This window comes from Simochromis diagramma, unplaced genomic scaffold (assembly GCF_900408965.1).
Source record: "Simochromis diagramma unplaced genomic scaffold, fSimDia1.1 OVJJ01000590.1, whole genome shotgun sequence".
Lineage (NCBI taxonomy): Eukaryota > Metazoa > Chordata > Actinopteri > Cichliformes > Cichlidae > Simochromis > Simochromis diagramma.
In genome coordinates this window covers 1,527,604-1,545,486 of record NW_024387057.1, presented here as the reverse complement: position 1 = coordinate 1,545,486, position 17,883 = coordinate 1,527,604, and the positions used below count along the sequence as shown (strand labels likewise).

Genomic DNA, 17,883 nt, shown 5'->3' with positions numbered 1-17,883 from the left:
AGACCTGCAAGATCCGTCTTAGCCATCGATGTTGGGCCACATTGAGTCTATTGGGGATTTTGGCTGATGTTTTCCACGACTCACGAGCTTTAAGGCACTCGGCTTTAATTTTCTTACTGGTATCTACATTTAAAATGACCAGTAAATGATCATTTAAAAAGTAAAAAAGAGACAAGACTTTTAGTACTTAAATGCAGTACTTTAATCTGTTGCATTCCCACCATCTTCTTTATGAGACAAGACAGCTGAGGTGCTGCTGCCACATCAAATATTTGGTAAGCCGTTTTTTTTAACATTAACAAACATGAACCATGGTGAAAAAGCTTTTTGATTAAAGCGCACCACTTTTAAAGACACATGGACGCAATATATGTGGAAAAGTCTTTTAAAATTACCCACACAGAATGAAAGAAGTCTGTATTTTTAAGATAGTTGAGATAATAAAGCATGTTTTCTTTGATTTTATGGTCAGCAGCTCAACTCTTGGATCTGACCTCTGCAACAAGTGGCTTTCTTTATTTAAATTAAATTTGTAACCCTACAATAACAACTCAACTAAGTAATACTAACAGGTGTTGGAAAACTAGCATTCTGGGTTTAAAAGGCTAAAGAAGAACAACAACACACTTAAAACTCTCCTCTTACATAGAGAAAGCATCTTATATAGCTGGCTATTATCATAAAACACAGACCCTAATGTGACTGATATGTGCTGCACTTGTTTCCTAACCTTTCCTGTGCTATTTACAGTTAATGGTCCTGCAGGGTGCAGACTGGGAACTTGTTTCTCCTGGAGGAGGGGAGGGTTATGTAATAGGTGACAGGAGGTGATGAAAAATGTGAAAATTTCAAATGTGATACTGAAAGGAAAACAATATTCATAATGCTTTTACTAATATCGTTGAAACAGATCGTTGCGTGTGAGCTGTGCTTCGGCGGTCTGATGTAAGGAAAAGGAGGAACTGGAAATATAATGTTTATTAACAACATCATTTCTTCACTTTCCTTAAGAATAAAGGAAAGAAGTACGTCCTAGAAATAAAACACCTCTGCACCCCGGAAAAACCTGTCACCCGTCAGCCAACAGTGTGTGTGTGTGTGCACGCATCTCCAACTTGTTAGAGAAAGGGTGTTTCACTGAGTGGGAATGCCTGGTAGGATGTGTAGGCCCAGGTTGCCATAGCAACCATCTGCTGCTACGCTCGCAAGCGTTCGCCGGCAGCCCACACAGTGTGACATCCAGCAGCAAGCCAGTCTTACAGAGAAAGTAACACTGTGACTGAAAGCTTACATTAAAGAGCCAAAAATAAGCAAACACAAAAAATCCCAAAAGACAGTGAATTAGTTTCACTTCACGTCCACGTAAAGGTGAATTTGTTTAGAAAGTGTAAGTGCAATAAATTCTTTAGGAATGCTGCTATAGTGGTGACAGAAGGAGGAGAGGTGTGCAGCATGTGAAACACAGCAGACTTTGGCAGATTATAGAAGGAACAGAAGGATGTAAAGCTGCTTTAAATGTTCAGGATTTGTGAAGTTTGGTAAAGGATGAGGATGGTTAAAGCCGCTCACAGGCAGGCAGCAGGTAAAAGTCAGAGTGTGGCGCGGGCCTAAAGGAGCCGCAGTGTCATCGCTAGGGCCATTGAGTTTAAAAAAAAAAAAACATGGCAGGAAACTGGTGGTGTTTCTTCCACAAAGCTCAGGAATGGATTGCTAATATGTTCTAATTGAGACCATGAATAATTTATCAAGAAAAAAATTGACTCACCACTTCAATCTCTTGACTTTCTCTTGTCTAATAATTCTATCTATCTCAAGCAAGTACAGCTTTACAGCACACTATAAAATATGCAAAAAATAAAAATGTATGCACTCTGCATAAATCACACACACAGCACGACATAAATAACACTTTGCTGAGACTTTATGTGGGCTTTCTGACAAATCTAATACAACTCTTGTGAGGGGGCTGGCGGAGGGGTTGGGGTGAAATAAAAGTCTTCAATCCAGAAAACACACGATGGTCATACACAGGATATCAGTTTGTGCGACAAACAATCCAAATGAGGGGCAGGCAAAAGTCAAGCCATATTTAAACAGAAATCATTAATAATCTAACAGGTGGTAAGCAAACAGCTAGAGGCTTATATACTCCACGGAAGCTGATGACTAATTGGAAACAGGTGTTGCAGACTAAACACAGGTCACACTAATGAGGGCAAACCATCAGACAGGGAGTACAACTGACAACAGTGTAAACATACTGACACTGATTAGGTTTTGGAGGACTTGGGTATAAAAGCTAACACCACTCTAACACCATGCGGTTATTGACATTTAACACTATTTTATATATTCATAATATATTCTTCTGAACTATAATTAACAATTTAGTTTGTTCTACTCAAGTGAAGTGTTATAGTTTGTCTGGTGTTACATTAAAAGTGTCCCATCAGCAGTGTTGGAGCCTAGCTTAATGCTAAGCTAGCAGCTGGACCACACAGATGATTCTTGAGTCATGCTAGCTTTTGGTGGGGAAGGGCCACACCATTTGAATAACTTGTTATTATTATTGTTATTGTATGCCCATGCGACAGTATTGTTTGGCCTGTTCATGAAACTGGAATGATAAAATGCTTTTATAAGGTGTGGTAGGTGCATAAATGCTAACAATAGGTTGTTTTAGCCCATTGGTAGGTGGTTGCTAGGTAACATGATGCTGTTTATAATTCATCATGAACAATTCAGTTTTTGTGGACATATGTGAGATGTTTTTGTTGTGGAATAAAAACGATACCACACCTCATTAAAAACATGGTAGGTACACAAAAGCTAAAAACTGGTCATTTGTTCGGTTGTTGCAAGGCAGTGTAGTGACATCATAATATATTATGTGTAATTCAACTGTTGTGGGTATAAATATTACATTAATGCTGTGTAATTAACGTGATATCAAACCTTTCTAAAACGTACTAGATCCTTAAATGCCACTAATAGGTCATTTTGCCTGTTGCTAGGCAACATGATGATATCATAATATCTGATATGGATAAAAACTTGGTGGCCTAAGATGTGCCTGTGTGCCAAATTTGGTTGATTCTTGATGTTGTGGGACTTCATAAGCAAATAGATTATTGTTATCATTATTATCAGTAGTAGTCTAACATGTGTTTACTTTTCTTAATAGAGCCTAAAATGGTTCATGACTATTTAATAAAACTAAAGTAAAGACATTTCAAAGCTTTTCCCTTGGTACAAAATGCTAACAACAGCAATTAAAATATGAAACCTAATCACTTTTTACGGGGGCAGAGAGTAAACACGTACATCCATCCTCCTACCTTTATCAGGGTCACAGGGGTTGGAGTCTAGCCTGTCTAGAAGAGGTATACACTGGACAGGTTTCCAGTCTGTCACTGGACTGTGAAAGACAGATTATTTATGAACAATTTGTTAATTAATTAACCTAACCACCCTAACTACTACCTCCACACAGAAAGGATCTGGCCACATGATGAATTTGATCCCAGGACATCCCTGCTGTGTGGAAACTCTCTAAACTTCTGTCCTTAAAATAAAAAATCATGATTTGAAGTTTGAAATTTGAAATATTTGACAGGAACAGCTTGTCTGATTTGTTTTTTTCTCTGGTTGCATCTGTCTTGCAGATGCAGGAGGTGGGCAGTTCCCAGCGAGGCTCTCAGCGGGCCTTCAGCGTCCTGGATCGTTTGCTGCTCACACATCCTGTGTGGCTGCAGCTGTCACTCAACCAAGAAGCTGCCCTCTACATCCTGCTCAGAGAACCTGTCGGGGTGAGGAACTATCAATCATATTACTCATACTATTTAATCAGGTAAAACAATAATGAATAATCTTTTGTGCATACCAATGAACTGGATGGTTACATATGTAACTAAAAAAGCAGGATTTTGTAAAACCTTACGTGGATATGATTCCTGGCTCTCCCTGCTTTAGCTTCATATTTACTGAGGGTGGTCTAAATGTCCTCATCTAATTAACATCATCATCTAAGTACCACCAATCAACCTATTCATGCCAACTGCAATTCTCCACTAATTAAAATGAAATGTGTTTGATTGAAAACCATGAAAATTAACCTTAATCACGAAGTGGACATCATCTCCTAGACCTGAGAAAATTGAAAAAAATGTTCTGTTCTTATTTTCGGTGATTTTTTTTTTTGTGCTTACAGACATTTCTAGTGCGCAAATGCAGCTCTACCCAGAGGAAGGTGCTGTGTTTGAGGGTGACAGCGGACAGAAGTGCCTCCTCTGTTAAGGAGTGCTTCATCTGTGAGGAGGACTCCAGTGAGTATAAAACAAGCTAAATTATCAGCCAACTGCAGTTGAAGCAATACACATAACACTCAACACATCCACAGCTGCCAAGAGTCAGACTGAGTGAGATCAGGGGCGAGGGGATGTGGGGGAGAGGGCTTGTGTTGGAGTACAGCAGGGTTGGACTCTTATTTTTTAGAAATTACCTACACAGCCACTAAGTTGTCATCTTTGTACCTCTAAAAAAAGACCATGTCAGGCTTGTTTTTACGTCTTTTTAGATGTGCACAAACGAAATTAACTGATAATTATTTCATCATATCACATGTAATATTCAAAATTAGCCTTTTTATAAAACATAATGATCTGTTGTGAGGGCCTGGGGCAGGTGGAGGTATGCACTGGAAAGAAGGGGAATGAAAGACAAAAGAGAATACATGTGTGAATGAGAGGGAGACAGGTGGAAACGTGAACATGCAAGGAGCAGAGGACGTAAAGATGGAGGAGTTTAAATATACCCAAAGCAACAGAAAAAGCAATAGGAGAATGAAGGGAGGGGTGGAGGGAGACGAGTGTCTTGGTGATTTGTGACAGAAGGATAGCAGCAAGAGTAAGAGGGAAGGTTTACAACAAGATGTATAGTTTAGAGACAGTGGCACTGACAAAAACACAGGAAGCAGAGTTGAAAATGTTAAGATAGACAAGCACGAGACGGTTTGGATGTGTGCTGAAGAAGGATAGTGTACAATGTTGAATATAGAGCTGCTGGACAGGAGGAAAAGAGGAAGACCTCAGAGGAGGTTCATGGCTGTAGTGAAGAAGGACATGTTTGAAGTTGGTGTGACAGAATATTGGGTTAGGGTGAGATGGAGCTAAAAAAAAATTGAAGTAGGGACCCGTAATGGAGCAGAAAGGTGGTACAATGATACAAATCACTGCTACTTCAAAAACTTCAAACTTCAAAAAGCAATAAACGAGAAAACTTTTTACTTTACACATCAATCTGTTAAAAAGAGCAAAACAAATGGTTTTACAGAGGATGGCTGCACTGCTCTCTGAGATGCTCGAATGGATCATGCTGCTGTTGAATGCAGCAGATATTCAATAAACTCAGAGAAAAGTTCATTAAATAAATCCAATAATCAAATAAATCAATAAAACAAAGTAAACTTTAGTTTCTGTTAAAGGCTTGTCAGAAACGGATTACATGTATTACTGGTGAAGGTCAAACCTGCTACAAACTCATCACAGTGATTTTCTGCTCTCTTGTAGGAATTTCAATGTGTAATAGATGAAAAATGTAGAGCCGAGTAAACGAGGCAAAACTCAACATCCACGAAAGTCGATCTGTGACGTTGGTGAAGTTTGGCGAAGTGTGCATCCACTAACTAAACGAACTAAACTGCAGTCTGGTGCTTTCTGTGATGTTGGCGTTCAGACTGTCGAGAGAAAGCCTGTTTAACATGGATTACTTTTCATAAAGGCTTCTTTTCGTGGCTTCCTCTTAATTGGAGCGAGATTTGTTTTGACAGCATGAGAGTGTGAGACAGACTGAAAACAGGTGTCTCATGTCAAAAGTGTGAGAGTTGACAACCCAGTCAGCGTTTGTGGCGCAGTGCAGCTCAGACACTCTCTCGGTGAAGTGATGTGGGCCGGAGAGGATGGGTCCTCCAGATTTTTTTTGCAACTGGCACATTTCCTGTTAAAGCTGAACGAGTGTCCCACTGCTCCCATTAGCTGTCAATCAAACTCTGTCTGTGTATAACCAGCGTTCGCCTTGGAGAGCTCAGCACTCAGCTTCCCTGACTTGTGTCGACTGGTGGCCTTCTACTGTATCAGCAGGTAATAATATTATAATAATAATAATAATGGATTGGATTTATATAGCGCTTTTCAAGGCACCCAAAGTGCTTTACAATACCACTATTCATTCACTCTCACATTCACCCACACTGGTGGAGGCAAGCCTAAAGTTGTAGCCACAGCTGCCTGGGCAGACCTGGACGAAGCGAGGCTGCCATATCGCGCCATCGGCCCCTCTGGCCAACTGATAATAAATCTCAATCATTCTTCTTGCTAACATTCAACCTCACTGGCCTATGCAGAGTCCTCACTTCACTATGGATGGCCGAATGCCCAAATCTTATTTCTTAACAGAAGTGGCAGATCTCCCCTAATGCCTTTGCACCTAAATGGGAGCAAAGTCTTTGCACGCTGGGTCCTAAATCTTCTTCTGCATCTTGATGCCCACTGGTTTTTAAAACCAGTTTTATTCCCGTAATTTTTAGCTGTCCACAGACTTCCTTGCATGTAGTAAAATTGACTGTATCTAGTTTTAACTTTCTGATCTCACATATCTTCAAACTTGAACTTTTCTTTTTCTTTGATCTGCAGGGATGTGTTGCCTTTGCCTCTGCAGCTACCTGATGCCATCGTTAGAGCGTCAACACACAGGCAGCTGGAGGCCATCTCACACATGGGACAAGGTCGGTCACTGGTGGCCTCTTTAAAAAATAAACTGCAGCAGCAGGTACATTCACTTGCTCCAAATAATAAGTGTTACTTAACGTAGATCAGCATTTTTGGGTCAGCCTGTCTAATTGTCTAAATTGCCTAAATACTTCAGCCCAACAGAGCTGCTACCATAAGGTATTTCCTATTTGTCCTACTCTCTCATAATTCACTAACCAGAGGTGGGGGTGGGGCTGTTGAGGGTTTTTTCCCCCTTTAACACTGAACCTAAATGAGATTTAAGGACTTTAAAGATGTGTTCAGGACGAGATCGCTGACAGAAAACCAAAGTTTGAGAGAGAGGGTAAAGTAATAGCTGACTAAAGTGGTGGCTGCCAGCTTGCGTCTATTTTTAAATGTGCGGCATGCTTCTGTAGTGCAGTGGGGTGTGACTTCATTGCGAAAAGTGATAACCAGACTCTTTCTCATCATGCTTCTCCAAAATCAGTCTGCTTCTGGATCAGCTTGCAGTAAAAAACACAGGTTAATGTTGTGTGTTGTGCTGTGTATTGTTTTAGTTTTCAAGCAGGTGAAACATTAAAAAATGGGAACGCTGTTTAAACACTTGTAAAATAAAGTACAATAAAGACTTACTCAAATATTTAAGTTATCTCCCCTCTCCTGGTTTTTCAATTAGACTTCTGGAGTTCACCGAGTGCTTCAGACATCCAAAATGGACCGATGGAGCCAGTTGCATCCACCAGTCAGGCCCAGACTGGGGTCCAGGACCGATGTCCCCTGCTGTCAAGGGGCACACAAGGCAAACTGTGCTTCATTAACCCGCTCTTTCTGCAGCTGGAGGTTTGCAAGGTTAGTTGCTTAGAAGCTTTCTCTGAGACCTTTCAAGGACACCCGTTGGTGCTTTTCTGGCCTCTACAAGTGCTCTAAATCCAAATGTCCGTGCAACTGATAAATAACTACACCCTGCACTTTACTCTTATAGATAATCACTTATAGAAAAATAAACAGTTCATCAATCTACCCTTGAATCCATTTCCTCCCTTTTTACAGCAGCAACAGCTCACAAACCACAGTGCCTCCAATAAACGGCACCGCTTCAAGCGCAGCATGCGGCTCCGGCTCTCTGAGTCCTCCATGAATCTGTCCCTCGAGGGGGTTGGTTCCTACTCACCTCCCCTTTCGGTTGAGCAACCTGGTGGGTCAGAAAGGCTGAACAAGACCAACGACAACCCACAGAGGAGAGTTCACGCCGGTGCAGGCGTCCTGAGGAGAACTCCTGCTGTTTCACCTGGATCTGCTGAGGAGGATGACCTGATGTCTGTCTATGTGCCACAAGTAATAAGAGTCAGGATCTTTATTTGCACGTCAAAGCATGCTTATACTGATACGGATATGTGAGCACACCTCCTTTCTGTCTTGATTTATAGTAAATATGTCGCTTTTCACATCATGCAATAACTTCTCCTCTCTTCAAGACATCTCCCAAGGTGGAGGAGCCTCCGAAGCCCCAGCCGTCTGGCCCAGCTGAGGAGCCAGGCATCGAGGTGGCACTTCTGGCCATGGAGCGCCGCCCGGCTCCATCTCTGGCTGAGCTCGACAGCAGCAGTTCCTTCAGCAGTATGGATGAGGACCATGACTCAGACACGGAACCTGAAAGCATGTCCCAAACCCAAATGCACGCCTACCATCGCCCGCCACTCTTGCGCTCTCGAGGTCGCGGCGGGCTGCACCGCATGAGCGAGGCATTTGTGTGCTTCTTTGCACCAGACAAGCGGCTCACCCGGCTGGTGGAAGAGCTGTCCAGAGACAGGCGCTCAATCTTCGGGGGTATCATTCAGGACTTCCTCCTAGAGCAGAGAGAGGTGCTCAAATCCCTGACGTCTTCGCCTTCGGCATCGTCCTCATCACGCGTGACCTCCGTGCAGCTTCTGCAGGGTCTGCGCCTCTTTCTGTCCCAGGCAAAGTGTTGCCTGCTGGACAGCGGAGAGCTGGAGCCTCCCATTGAAACCCTGGTGCCAGAGAACGAGAAGGGTAAGCAAATGCAAACATAATTAACATGCAAATACACTCTGATATGAAACAAGGTGCATTTAAAACATAGTTTGATCTGTGTTTTTGAAATTTCTCTAAGCTGGAGCTGGAGCAGGTTTATTAGCAGAATCTTATTCCATTGAGGAACATTTAGTTTTTACTTTGTTACACAAATTAAAATAACTGGAATTCAACATGAAGTATTTTTTAGTTCAGTTTCCTCCTGAGGGTGTTTTGTGGTGTCCTGATGGTTGCTTTGAGTGGCCTCTGTGGATCCGAATTGTTTTGAGCTCATTGCACAGATTGAATGTTGTTGTAGAGAATTTGAGGTGAAGTCAGTTCTCATAGTTCGAGCTGAAGACGTGAGCATTGTCCTGCTGGCCTTGCTTTGTGCTCTTACCATGGTGGGGTATTCCTAGTCGCACGATCTGATATCGTCATGTTGGTGTTGTTCCCAGATCAACATAGTAAATGTTGTTCCAGGATCAACATTGCAAGTGACCAATCAGAATGTTGTGACATCATACTTTTGCGACTTCGGGAAAAACTGAAAACTGTACTTAAGCTGCGAGAAACCGCCTCTGTCCGCCGATCAACGGACCCTGACCCTGACCCTTTAATAAACAGTAAGCAGAATTGATATTGTCCTTGCAACATTGGAATTTCATAAATGCACGAATGGCTTGGCGCGCCAAAGAATAACGTCACAACAATGTGATTGGTCACTTGCAATGTTGATCCTGGAACAACACCAACACAGCGATATCAGATCATCCATTCCTAGTCTGCTAGACCTGTGCCATTTTTTTCTATTATCTGGATTCACTTATTCTTACACTGGCGATCAGGATAAGCAATCACACGAAGGTCGTTATCAGCTCAATGAGTTAAACCAGGCTTTATCAATCTAGCTACAAGTGTGTTCACAGGAACGGGTTGGTGTTGGCAGCATCCTGCTGATCATAATCATGGATAACAGTGCAGGCAGCAGAGTGGAGGATTTTTACGAAGGAAGATAAAACTACAATATTACAAAAAAACATATGAAGAGGTTACACACACAATATGGGCTGAAAGTGACACAGCTGCTACAGACAAATCAGCCATGTGTGTGTGTGTGAGAGAGATAGAGGACAAACTCTGTACAGTAGTTTGGGATTAAAAGTAAGTAAAGAGTGACAATATTCACAAAGTTTAATCTATTTAAAGACACGAAGGAGAGCCCGTCTGCGTGGGTTAACAGACTTCTCAATATCACAACTTTATCACCTGCTGCTCCAAAGGGGTTTAATGTTCTCTGAGCAAGTAAAGAAAAAATGCGGCATGAATTTGATATAAAGTCCACAAGTATACATCCGTTTCCCATTTCAGAATCATATCTTGATGCTTATAGAGCAATAAAATTGATGAAAAATTGTAGTCAGTTTTAAAAGAAAGAGTCTAAGAATCTGTATCAGTTACTGAAACACAGAGACTTCACGCTCTATTAAAAAACTTTAGACCCTCCAACTGTCCACAAACAGAGGTCTGAAGGATCTTCCAGGAACGGTGATGCTATTTTCCAGAGAACTGATTGGCTGTGATTTCACACATGATGACCCCCCATGTGGAGATAAAGCCACACACCCTGATTAGAAGACGGGCCTCAAAAACTCACAAAACATCCATATAAAGGCTAAATTTCCTTTTAGTGAGATGATCAGTGTTATCCATTCAACTGTGAGTCTTTTCAGTGCTGTAGTTGGTACTGCACTGCTGGTCCTCTGCTTCTATAGCGCGGTCATTTTGTCAATAATCTGATTGGTGTGGATGATCCTCCCCACCCCTCCCCCCTGGCAGCCCCGCTCTGATAGGACTGTTCAATCCTTTCACTTCCTTAACATGTATCTTCAAAAGCGCTTCACACCTCAAAGCAAAACTAAACAGTTAAACATGATTGTACGACATTCAGTATCTTTCAGTTTGAGCCACAGAGGAGCTCAAAGTAAGTTTGCTTCGCCGAGGGAAGGATTCGATCAAATTTAGCTGACTGTGCTGGATCACAGTCTGAGCGCAATATCCTCACCACCCTTTCTCATATGAATGCTTGATTGGTTTATCACATTTAAAAAAGGAGGCGATTGTGAGTGCACCGAGGGACCGAGGAGAGATAGAAATGTGTAAAACAAAGCAAAAAAACCAACAAACTGTACTATTAGAAAACAGTGATTCAATAGACACTGTGCCAGAGGATGCAGGTCTGTGGAAACAGACAGCCTTTTCTGATAAATGGTGGGCTGCTCGGGCTCCAGTGAAAGGCACTGTCAACACAAAGTAGTTTGCGTAGGGGGGCGGTTGGGGGGGTAGAGTCTCATTCAGTGGAGCTCATATTGTCTCTGGTATTTAGAAAATAGCATTAGGAAAGCCCGGCCCGACGCGCCTGCACTCACATCCATCGCATTCAAAGCGGGACTCGTCTCATTATTGTAAAGACATCGCAGGGTGTTACTCTGGAAGCATTCTAGTTAGATCTTTTGACACGCTCCTCTGCGTAGGTTTGGTCGTGTTTGGACTGCTTTGTGTGTGGCCGAGCGTTTGCGCGTGTGTGCGTCTGCGCTCGGAGGTGCGTGTGCTTGTGTGTAAATGTGTGATGACGGATGGTTGCCTGGCTTCAGAGGCTTCAGGGGAGAGCGGTCGGCCGTTGCCTTCCGTCCTCCCTTTCCTTCCTTCCTTCCTGCGCTGCGATTTTGATTTATCTCGCTTTGCGTCGGTGGGAGGCATTTGCATTTTTTTTTCTCCCCCTCGTTTATCATAAAAAGATATCACAGTCCCACGCTCACTTGAAGAGCAGCACGATTCAGAGGAGGGTGGGAGGGAGAGATCGAAATAGGCAGGTTACTTTGAAAATGTAATCAGTTACTGAACTGTGAGTAACAACTCAAAAAATAAAAGGGAAAAAAAGAGAGAAAAGAAAAAGTCAGCTTTTTTTTTCTGTACCTGGGTTGTAATCACATTACATGTAATCTATTACTCTCCAGAGCTGTGTGTGTGAGAGAGAGAGAGAGATGGAGCAGAGAGGGAGGTGGATAAACAGAGACTAGAGGGTGGGAATGATTGATCACAAGGGGGAGTGCTATAGTGAGGTAGATGGGGGAGATGTTCAAGGATTATGCAGCAGGGAAACATGAAGCATGGAGAGGAGGGAGTGGAGGATATTGATGATGAGTGGAAAAACAGTGTGCACTGGAGAATTGTTACCCACTTAGTCAGGACTGCCCACTGACTGCAGGAGAACCACCGAGTGTGTGTTTTTTACACGTGTAAGGGAAGGCTCGCATGTGAACCGTTACATGTACACGAGTTCACTGTTGTCACCCCAAAACAAAATGAAAAACAAAACCAAAAAAAAATAAATAAACCACACTCCTGAGCTTTTCAGAGGATGAGAAAATGTCATTTCTAATTACATGATCAGGGAGGTTTAAACGAGTCGTTTAACATTTGCAGGAAATATGCTCGTTTCTTCATTGGAGGCAGGTTTTAAAGCGTGTTTTATCTTTAGGGGAATGTAAGTGAGGACCTGCTGAACAGAAAGCTAAGGTTTACCCTTATTTCAGTTCTGTGACATCTGTGAAGCACTTCTCTAAGAATTGTGGGTAAGCAGGCGAGACTAGAGCGAGGAGGGAGCCAGGTTTGTGCAAGCGAGGTGGAAAATTGGCTGGGAGATACAAAGGAGTTCCCAGAAAAACTAACAAAGATGAGAAAGTATAGCTTATGCCTGCTGCTAGTTAGAGCCACTATTGTAGTTTCTGGGATCCCTAGTTTATGTAATGAATACACAGTATTGCCAGAAGTATTCATTCACCCATCCAAATCATTGTTCAAATTAAATCCATGACCACAGGTGTTTAAAATCGAACACCTAGGCCTGCAGACTGCTTCTACAAGCCGTGATAGGACGTCACCTGTACAACCAGTCCAGTTAATAAATTTCCTCACTGCTGTTAGTGGTATTATAAGTGGAAGCGATTGGGAACGACAGCAACTGAGCCATGAAGTAGTAGGCAAAGGTTCAGTCACACAGGAACTCGTAATGCTTGACATCAACATGTCCAACATTTTGGACAATTAAATGTTCCCAACCTTGGCAGCAGTTTGGGGATGTCCCCTTCCTGTTCCAACATGACTTTGCACCAGTACACAAAACAAGGTCCATAAAGACATGAATGAATGAGTGTGCTTTGACAGAACTTGCACAGAGTCCTGACCTCAGCCCCAAAAAACACCTTTGGGATGAATTAGATTGGAGACTGAGAGCCAGGCCTTCTCGTCCAACATCAGTGTCTGACCTCACAAATGTATTTCTGGAAGAATGTTTAAAAATTCCCACAAACACTCCTAAACCGTGTGGAAAGACTTCCCAGAAGAGCTGAAACTGTTATAGCTGGTATTATTATAAGGTATTATTATTAATTATAATGATACTATGCAATCAAAACTGCCAGGATGTTTGCCATAAATTATGGAAACTTGTTTCTGCAACTAAAAAGACTCAAAAATTCAACTAAATCTGAAGTTTCAATTTTGAGATAATAACTCAATTTCTTTTGATTTAGCTCTGATTTAGCTCTACCTGCTAATAATTTGTAACTTTCAATGATGGAAATAAGCGTTCACAATAAATTGTCCGAAGGTCGTAGATCGCCTTTTGTTTGTTTGTTTTTTTAATCTTTTTTACACGGTATCTCACCACCTTCAGTCTTCCCAGGCTTTAACACGCCCAAAGCGATGAGAGATGATCGAAATGACAGTCTAGACATTTTTTTCTTGGAGCAGTTATGTGCTGCTGTAACTATGTCTTGACTAAGAATAGCAGGCACAAATCCCAGTCTCAGTCTGCAGCCAGAGGAGGACTGCTGATCACTTTGATTTGTGTTACCTTGAAACGATTCCTGTGTCTCTGCAAAGGTTTGTGCTCTGAGAAAAGGGTTAATGGAAAAACTGTGCCGGGAGGTGAACTGCAGGGAGGGTCACTTTCAGGTTAATGTGACCATGCAAAATAGGAGCTGTTTCTACAAACACTCACTCTGCACTACAGCAGAAGAGTTTGAACAGCATTTCACTCAGCAATAATCTCCCGAATCCAAAGCACATCTGATTTTATATGATGTGAGGCAAAACAGAAAGCACACAGTCAAGTACAGTACGCTCTGTAAGTAATGTGTGTTAGTAGTTAAACCTTTTAAGGCTGTAATTTGTGTTTCTGTGGATCGCTCCATTAAGCGTACTTTGTCAGATCCATTGCTATCTGAATTATTATTTTCCTCTAAATGAAGGTTCTAAATAAATAATCTAAATATTAATTTGAAACCAGACAATGGGACTTGACACGGCGTGGGCGAGATCATTAAAAAAAATCAAGCCAATGTTATTTGTTGGAATTTTTTTTATATATTTTCATATATTTGTCTGTTTTCTGAAGGTAATTTTACTTTATGTGCACTTTATCGCAGGTCACTGGATGATGGCTGAGTATTTTAGAGCAGTAATCGTTAAAATAAATGTAGATAAAATGTTACGGTCCCTAATGGTCCCCCGCCCCCCACTTAGACATTTCCAGGATTTTGTAAATGGAGTGGCAGTGGGCTGGGATGCAGAGCCAGCCGTGGGGTCTCATGGGAAATCAGGAACAAATACTAAACCGAACCACTTGAAAATTGGTTAAAATTTCAGCAAGGTTAATGAGGTCATTATTTTAATTGATTTCATTAAACCATTAGCAGCACGAGATGTTACTGCGCTGCAGCATGGGTGTTGATACCGTACAGGGAGGCAGCACTGAAGCACAAGACTCAGGTGTGAAGTAAAAAAAGTTCTTCTATTGACTAGTGAGCATAAAGAACAGTGTCTCAAATATGCTTTCTTTTAAGTTCACTTTTGCAACGTTTATTTTACTGAACTGTGGTTTTATCTTGCTTGTTGTGCAAAGCACATTTACTTTTAACCTTGTTGCTTTTAAATGTGCCATAGAAAACAACTGACATTGGCATTTATCTAGAAATATTAAATTGAATAAATTATAACATTTAAAGCTCATATACAGCCCTGCCTTTGCAGATTTATTGTGTGAAAAGTGAAACTGCATGAGAATTTAAACACAATCTTGTGATGAATAGTTGTTTTGCAAAGTGGAAAAAAGAATTTAGATGTTTAACCTAAGGAACAGTTATAATCCTATTTAACTAGCTTAATAGTTTGCAGGTTGTATCTTCAAATATATGTAAAGTACCTGAAGTAAATGTACTAATGATGTTTTGGGGTTATAATTATTGATTTACTGATGTGTGAATCTCTTTAATTTGCAAAATAAGAAGTAACGAAAGCTTTAAAAACAAATGGCGTATGAAGTGGAATAATTGCATTCCAAGTATAGAATACATGGAAATATTTAAATGTAGTACAAGTACATTAAATCTATGTAAAGTACTTGAGTAAATGTACTCAGTTACATTCCTGCTAGTCCTATCTGTGCTCTCATCTAGTGGTATCAGGAACTACAAGATTAACATTCCTCTGGTTTGAAGGCTTTGGTGGTGGGGGAATCACATTTTGAGGGTGGGCTGGTGCCCACCCATGCCCACCTTCTAGACACGCCTCTGCAGAAGACCAAACCACAATATAGGAGGGGGAGCCAATTTTTTAATTGCATTTTTATTGTTTAAATATAAAATTACCTGAAGAATTTTGAGTGGTTGTTGTTATATTTATAGTTATATTTACAGTGATGCACAGTGGAACAACACTGTTCCTCACCCAAAAAGGTGATTACATCATTTGGAAGAAGGTGCAGCCCCAAGATCCTCTTATAGAGACGTACCTTTGTTTTAATTTCCATGGGTGCTTCTCAAAATGCAGGACAGAATAAAAACTGGAAAAAAAGCTTTTCTTCTGCTTTTTCTTAATTTAAAAGGAATTTCATGCATTATGAAAAGTGTTGCTGCAGACCTTTCTGTGTCAGTATTTCCCAGTTGCACAAAACACAAAAATTAGTTCTCTTCCTTCCTTGTGCATCAGCTTGTCAGAATAAATGCTGGTTTTCCCGAATAACAAGCCCCTCCCCTTTTTCGCAGACCTGGCGTTGGAGCGCTCCATGTTCTCCTGTGTGCTCAGGCCTCTGAGGTCCCACCTCGAGAAAGCCCTGGTCGCTTTGCACAATCAGGACGGCTCCACCCAGCGTCTCACCCAGAACCTGCTCCGGCTGAAAGGGGACGCCACCATGGAAAGGCTCGGTGTTCGGACGGGCGTTCCAGACAGCCGAGAGGTGGAGAGGGTGAAGCAGAAACTGGTCCTGATGCAGCGGACGCACTCGCCCATCGACAAGGTGCTGCTGCTGCTCCAAGTGTGCAAGTGTGTGCACAAGGCCATGGGGTCCTTACACGGTGAGACTGCTGGATGCTGCACAGACAGAAACACAGGTAGCCAGAGATGGAGTCACTTCAGCTGGAGTTTTATGTGGATTTGTGATGTTTTTAGTTAAAGATCAAGTTTGAGACTGGAGACTTTTCACTTTCTGTGGCGTTTACAGATAAAGGGCTTTGTCGCTGCTGCTTGTGATCCTGGCTGTAAAAAAAAAACAAAAAAAAAGAAAGACGAAAAAAATGAAGGTCAGGCGTCTCTGCAGAGCCATTCTTCACTGTCAAAACCTTCACATTTCAAACTGTATCTGTGTGGGCAGCAGCACAACCTGCTTGCTTTTGTACACTTGTTTATTTGGTACAATGTTCATTTCAAGCTGTCAGAACGATGACAGCCTCTTCTTTTCCTTTTCTTCTCTTAATATATATGCAGGACAGGAAGTTAGCTGGGACGATTTCCTGCCGTCGTTGTCTTATGTGATCGTGGAGTGTAACAAGCCTCACATCCTCATAGAGGTGGAGTACATGATGGAGCTGCTGGAGCCCTCATGGCTCGGAGGAGAGGGTAGGTCCTAAACTGTGGCATCGGTCGCACCGCAACACTGTATCAGGTCGTCCCAGGATATCTTTGGTTCAACAGCTATCATTAAACCTCTGTTACTGTGCAGCGCAGGAGCAGCTATCACAATTGCTTTGGTACATTTGCTGTCTTTGTTTTGGGACAGCACAGTGCATAACTGAGTCAGGTTATTTTTAATCACCGTCTGTAATAGCCAGACAACATAAACATTTGATGATATAACAATCAAAAGTAATTTATGGGCCAAAGGCCAAATAGGACCAAATTACCTTCTCAGGTGCTTTTGATTCCTCTGAGTTTGGGGGTCAGTAACTTCTTCTGGGAATTGCAAGGTATCATTATTTAAATCCTCATTTGGACAGAAAAACGCAGTCAACTCTTCTGGTGTTCAAATCTTTGCCTACAGAGGGGTCAACCGTCCAAAGCAATAAACAATGCACGAGAGAGATAAAAAAGAGAGTGTCGGTAGGGTGGCGGGGATGGAGACAAGTCTCAGGGGTGATTTATGACAGAAGGATGGCAGCATGAGTGAAGGTTTACGACCTTCGTAAGGCCTGCTGTGATGTATGTTTTGGAGACGGTGGTACTGACAAAAAAGACAGGAGACCGAGCTGGAGATGAAATGAGTAGATCAGAGCGACGGCGCAGGTTGAGCAGCTTGGAGAGAAAGTTAGAGAAACAAGGGTCAGAGGGTTTGGACATGTGCAGAGGAGGAAGAGTGGATATATTTGACAAAGGATGTTGAAGGTGGAGCTGCCAGGCAGGAGGAGAAGAGGAAGAGCACAGAGGAGATTCATGGGTGTAGTGAATGAGGAGTGTTGGTGTGACGGAGGAGGATAGGGTGAGATGGAGGCAGATGACCCGCCGCAGCATCTCGTAAAGGAAGCAGCTGAAAGAGGAAGAAGAAATCAAATTGTATCCAGACTGGAATATTTTTAAGAGCAACCTTAAACTGTTTTTAAAAAGGTCATTCACAAGTGATTTGGTGTTTTTTTTTGTTGTGTGAAGCTTTTCTTATGTGTTTTTATGTTTCTATGGTGGCAATGCAAATTAGTCTAACAAACACTGTGCTGTTGGACTTCTACTAATACTACATACCTATTCCCATATA

General features: G+C 41.9%; 1 protein-coding gene across 1 annotated transcript in view; it reads left to right on the top strand.

The window, feature by feature from the left end:
• The window catches only part of si:ch211-168d1.3 (ras and Rab interactor 2), a 51,238-nt gene that overhangs the window by 25,399 nt on the left and 7,956 nt on the right, over positions 1 to 17,883 (top strand). The window contains exons 2-10 of the mRNA XM_040045131.1: positions 3,666 to 3,809; positions 4,211 to 4,325; positions 6,065 to 6,137; positions 6,690 to 6,781; positions 7,444 to 7,616; positions 7,818 to 8,102; positions 8,243 to 8,798; positions 15,908 to 16,216; positions 16,626 to 16,757. Coding sequence (XP_039901065.1) covers positions 3,666 to 3,809; positions 4,211 to 4,325; positions 6,065 to 6,137; positions 6,690 to 6,781; positions 7,444 to 7,616; positions 7,818 to 8,102; positions 8,243 to 8,798; positions 15,908 to 16,216; positions 16,626 to 16,757 — 1,879 coding nt within the window. The remainder of the gene's footprint in view (positions 1 to 3,665; positions 3,810 to 4,210; positions 4,326 to 6,064; positions 6,138 to 6,689; positions 6,782 to 7,443; positions 7,617 to 7,817; positions 8,103 to 8,242; positions 8,799 to 15,907; positions 16,217 to 16,625; positions 16,758 to 17,883) is intronic.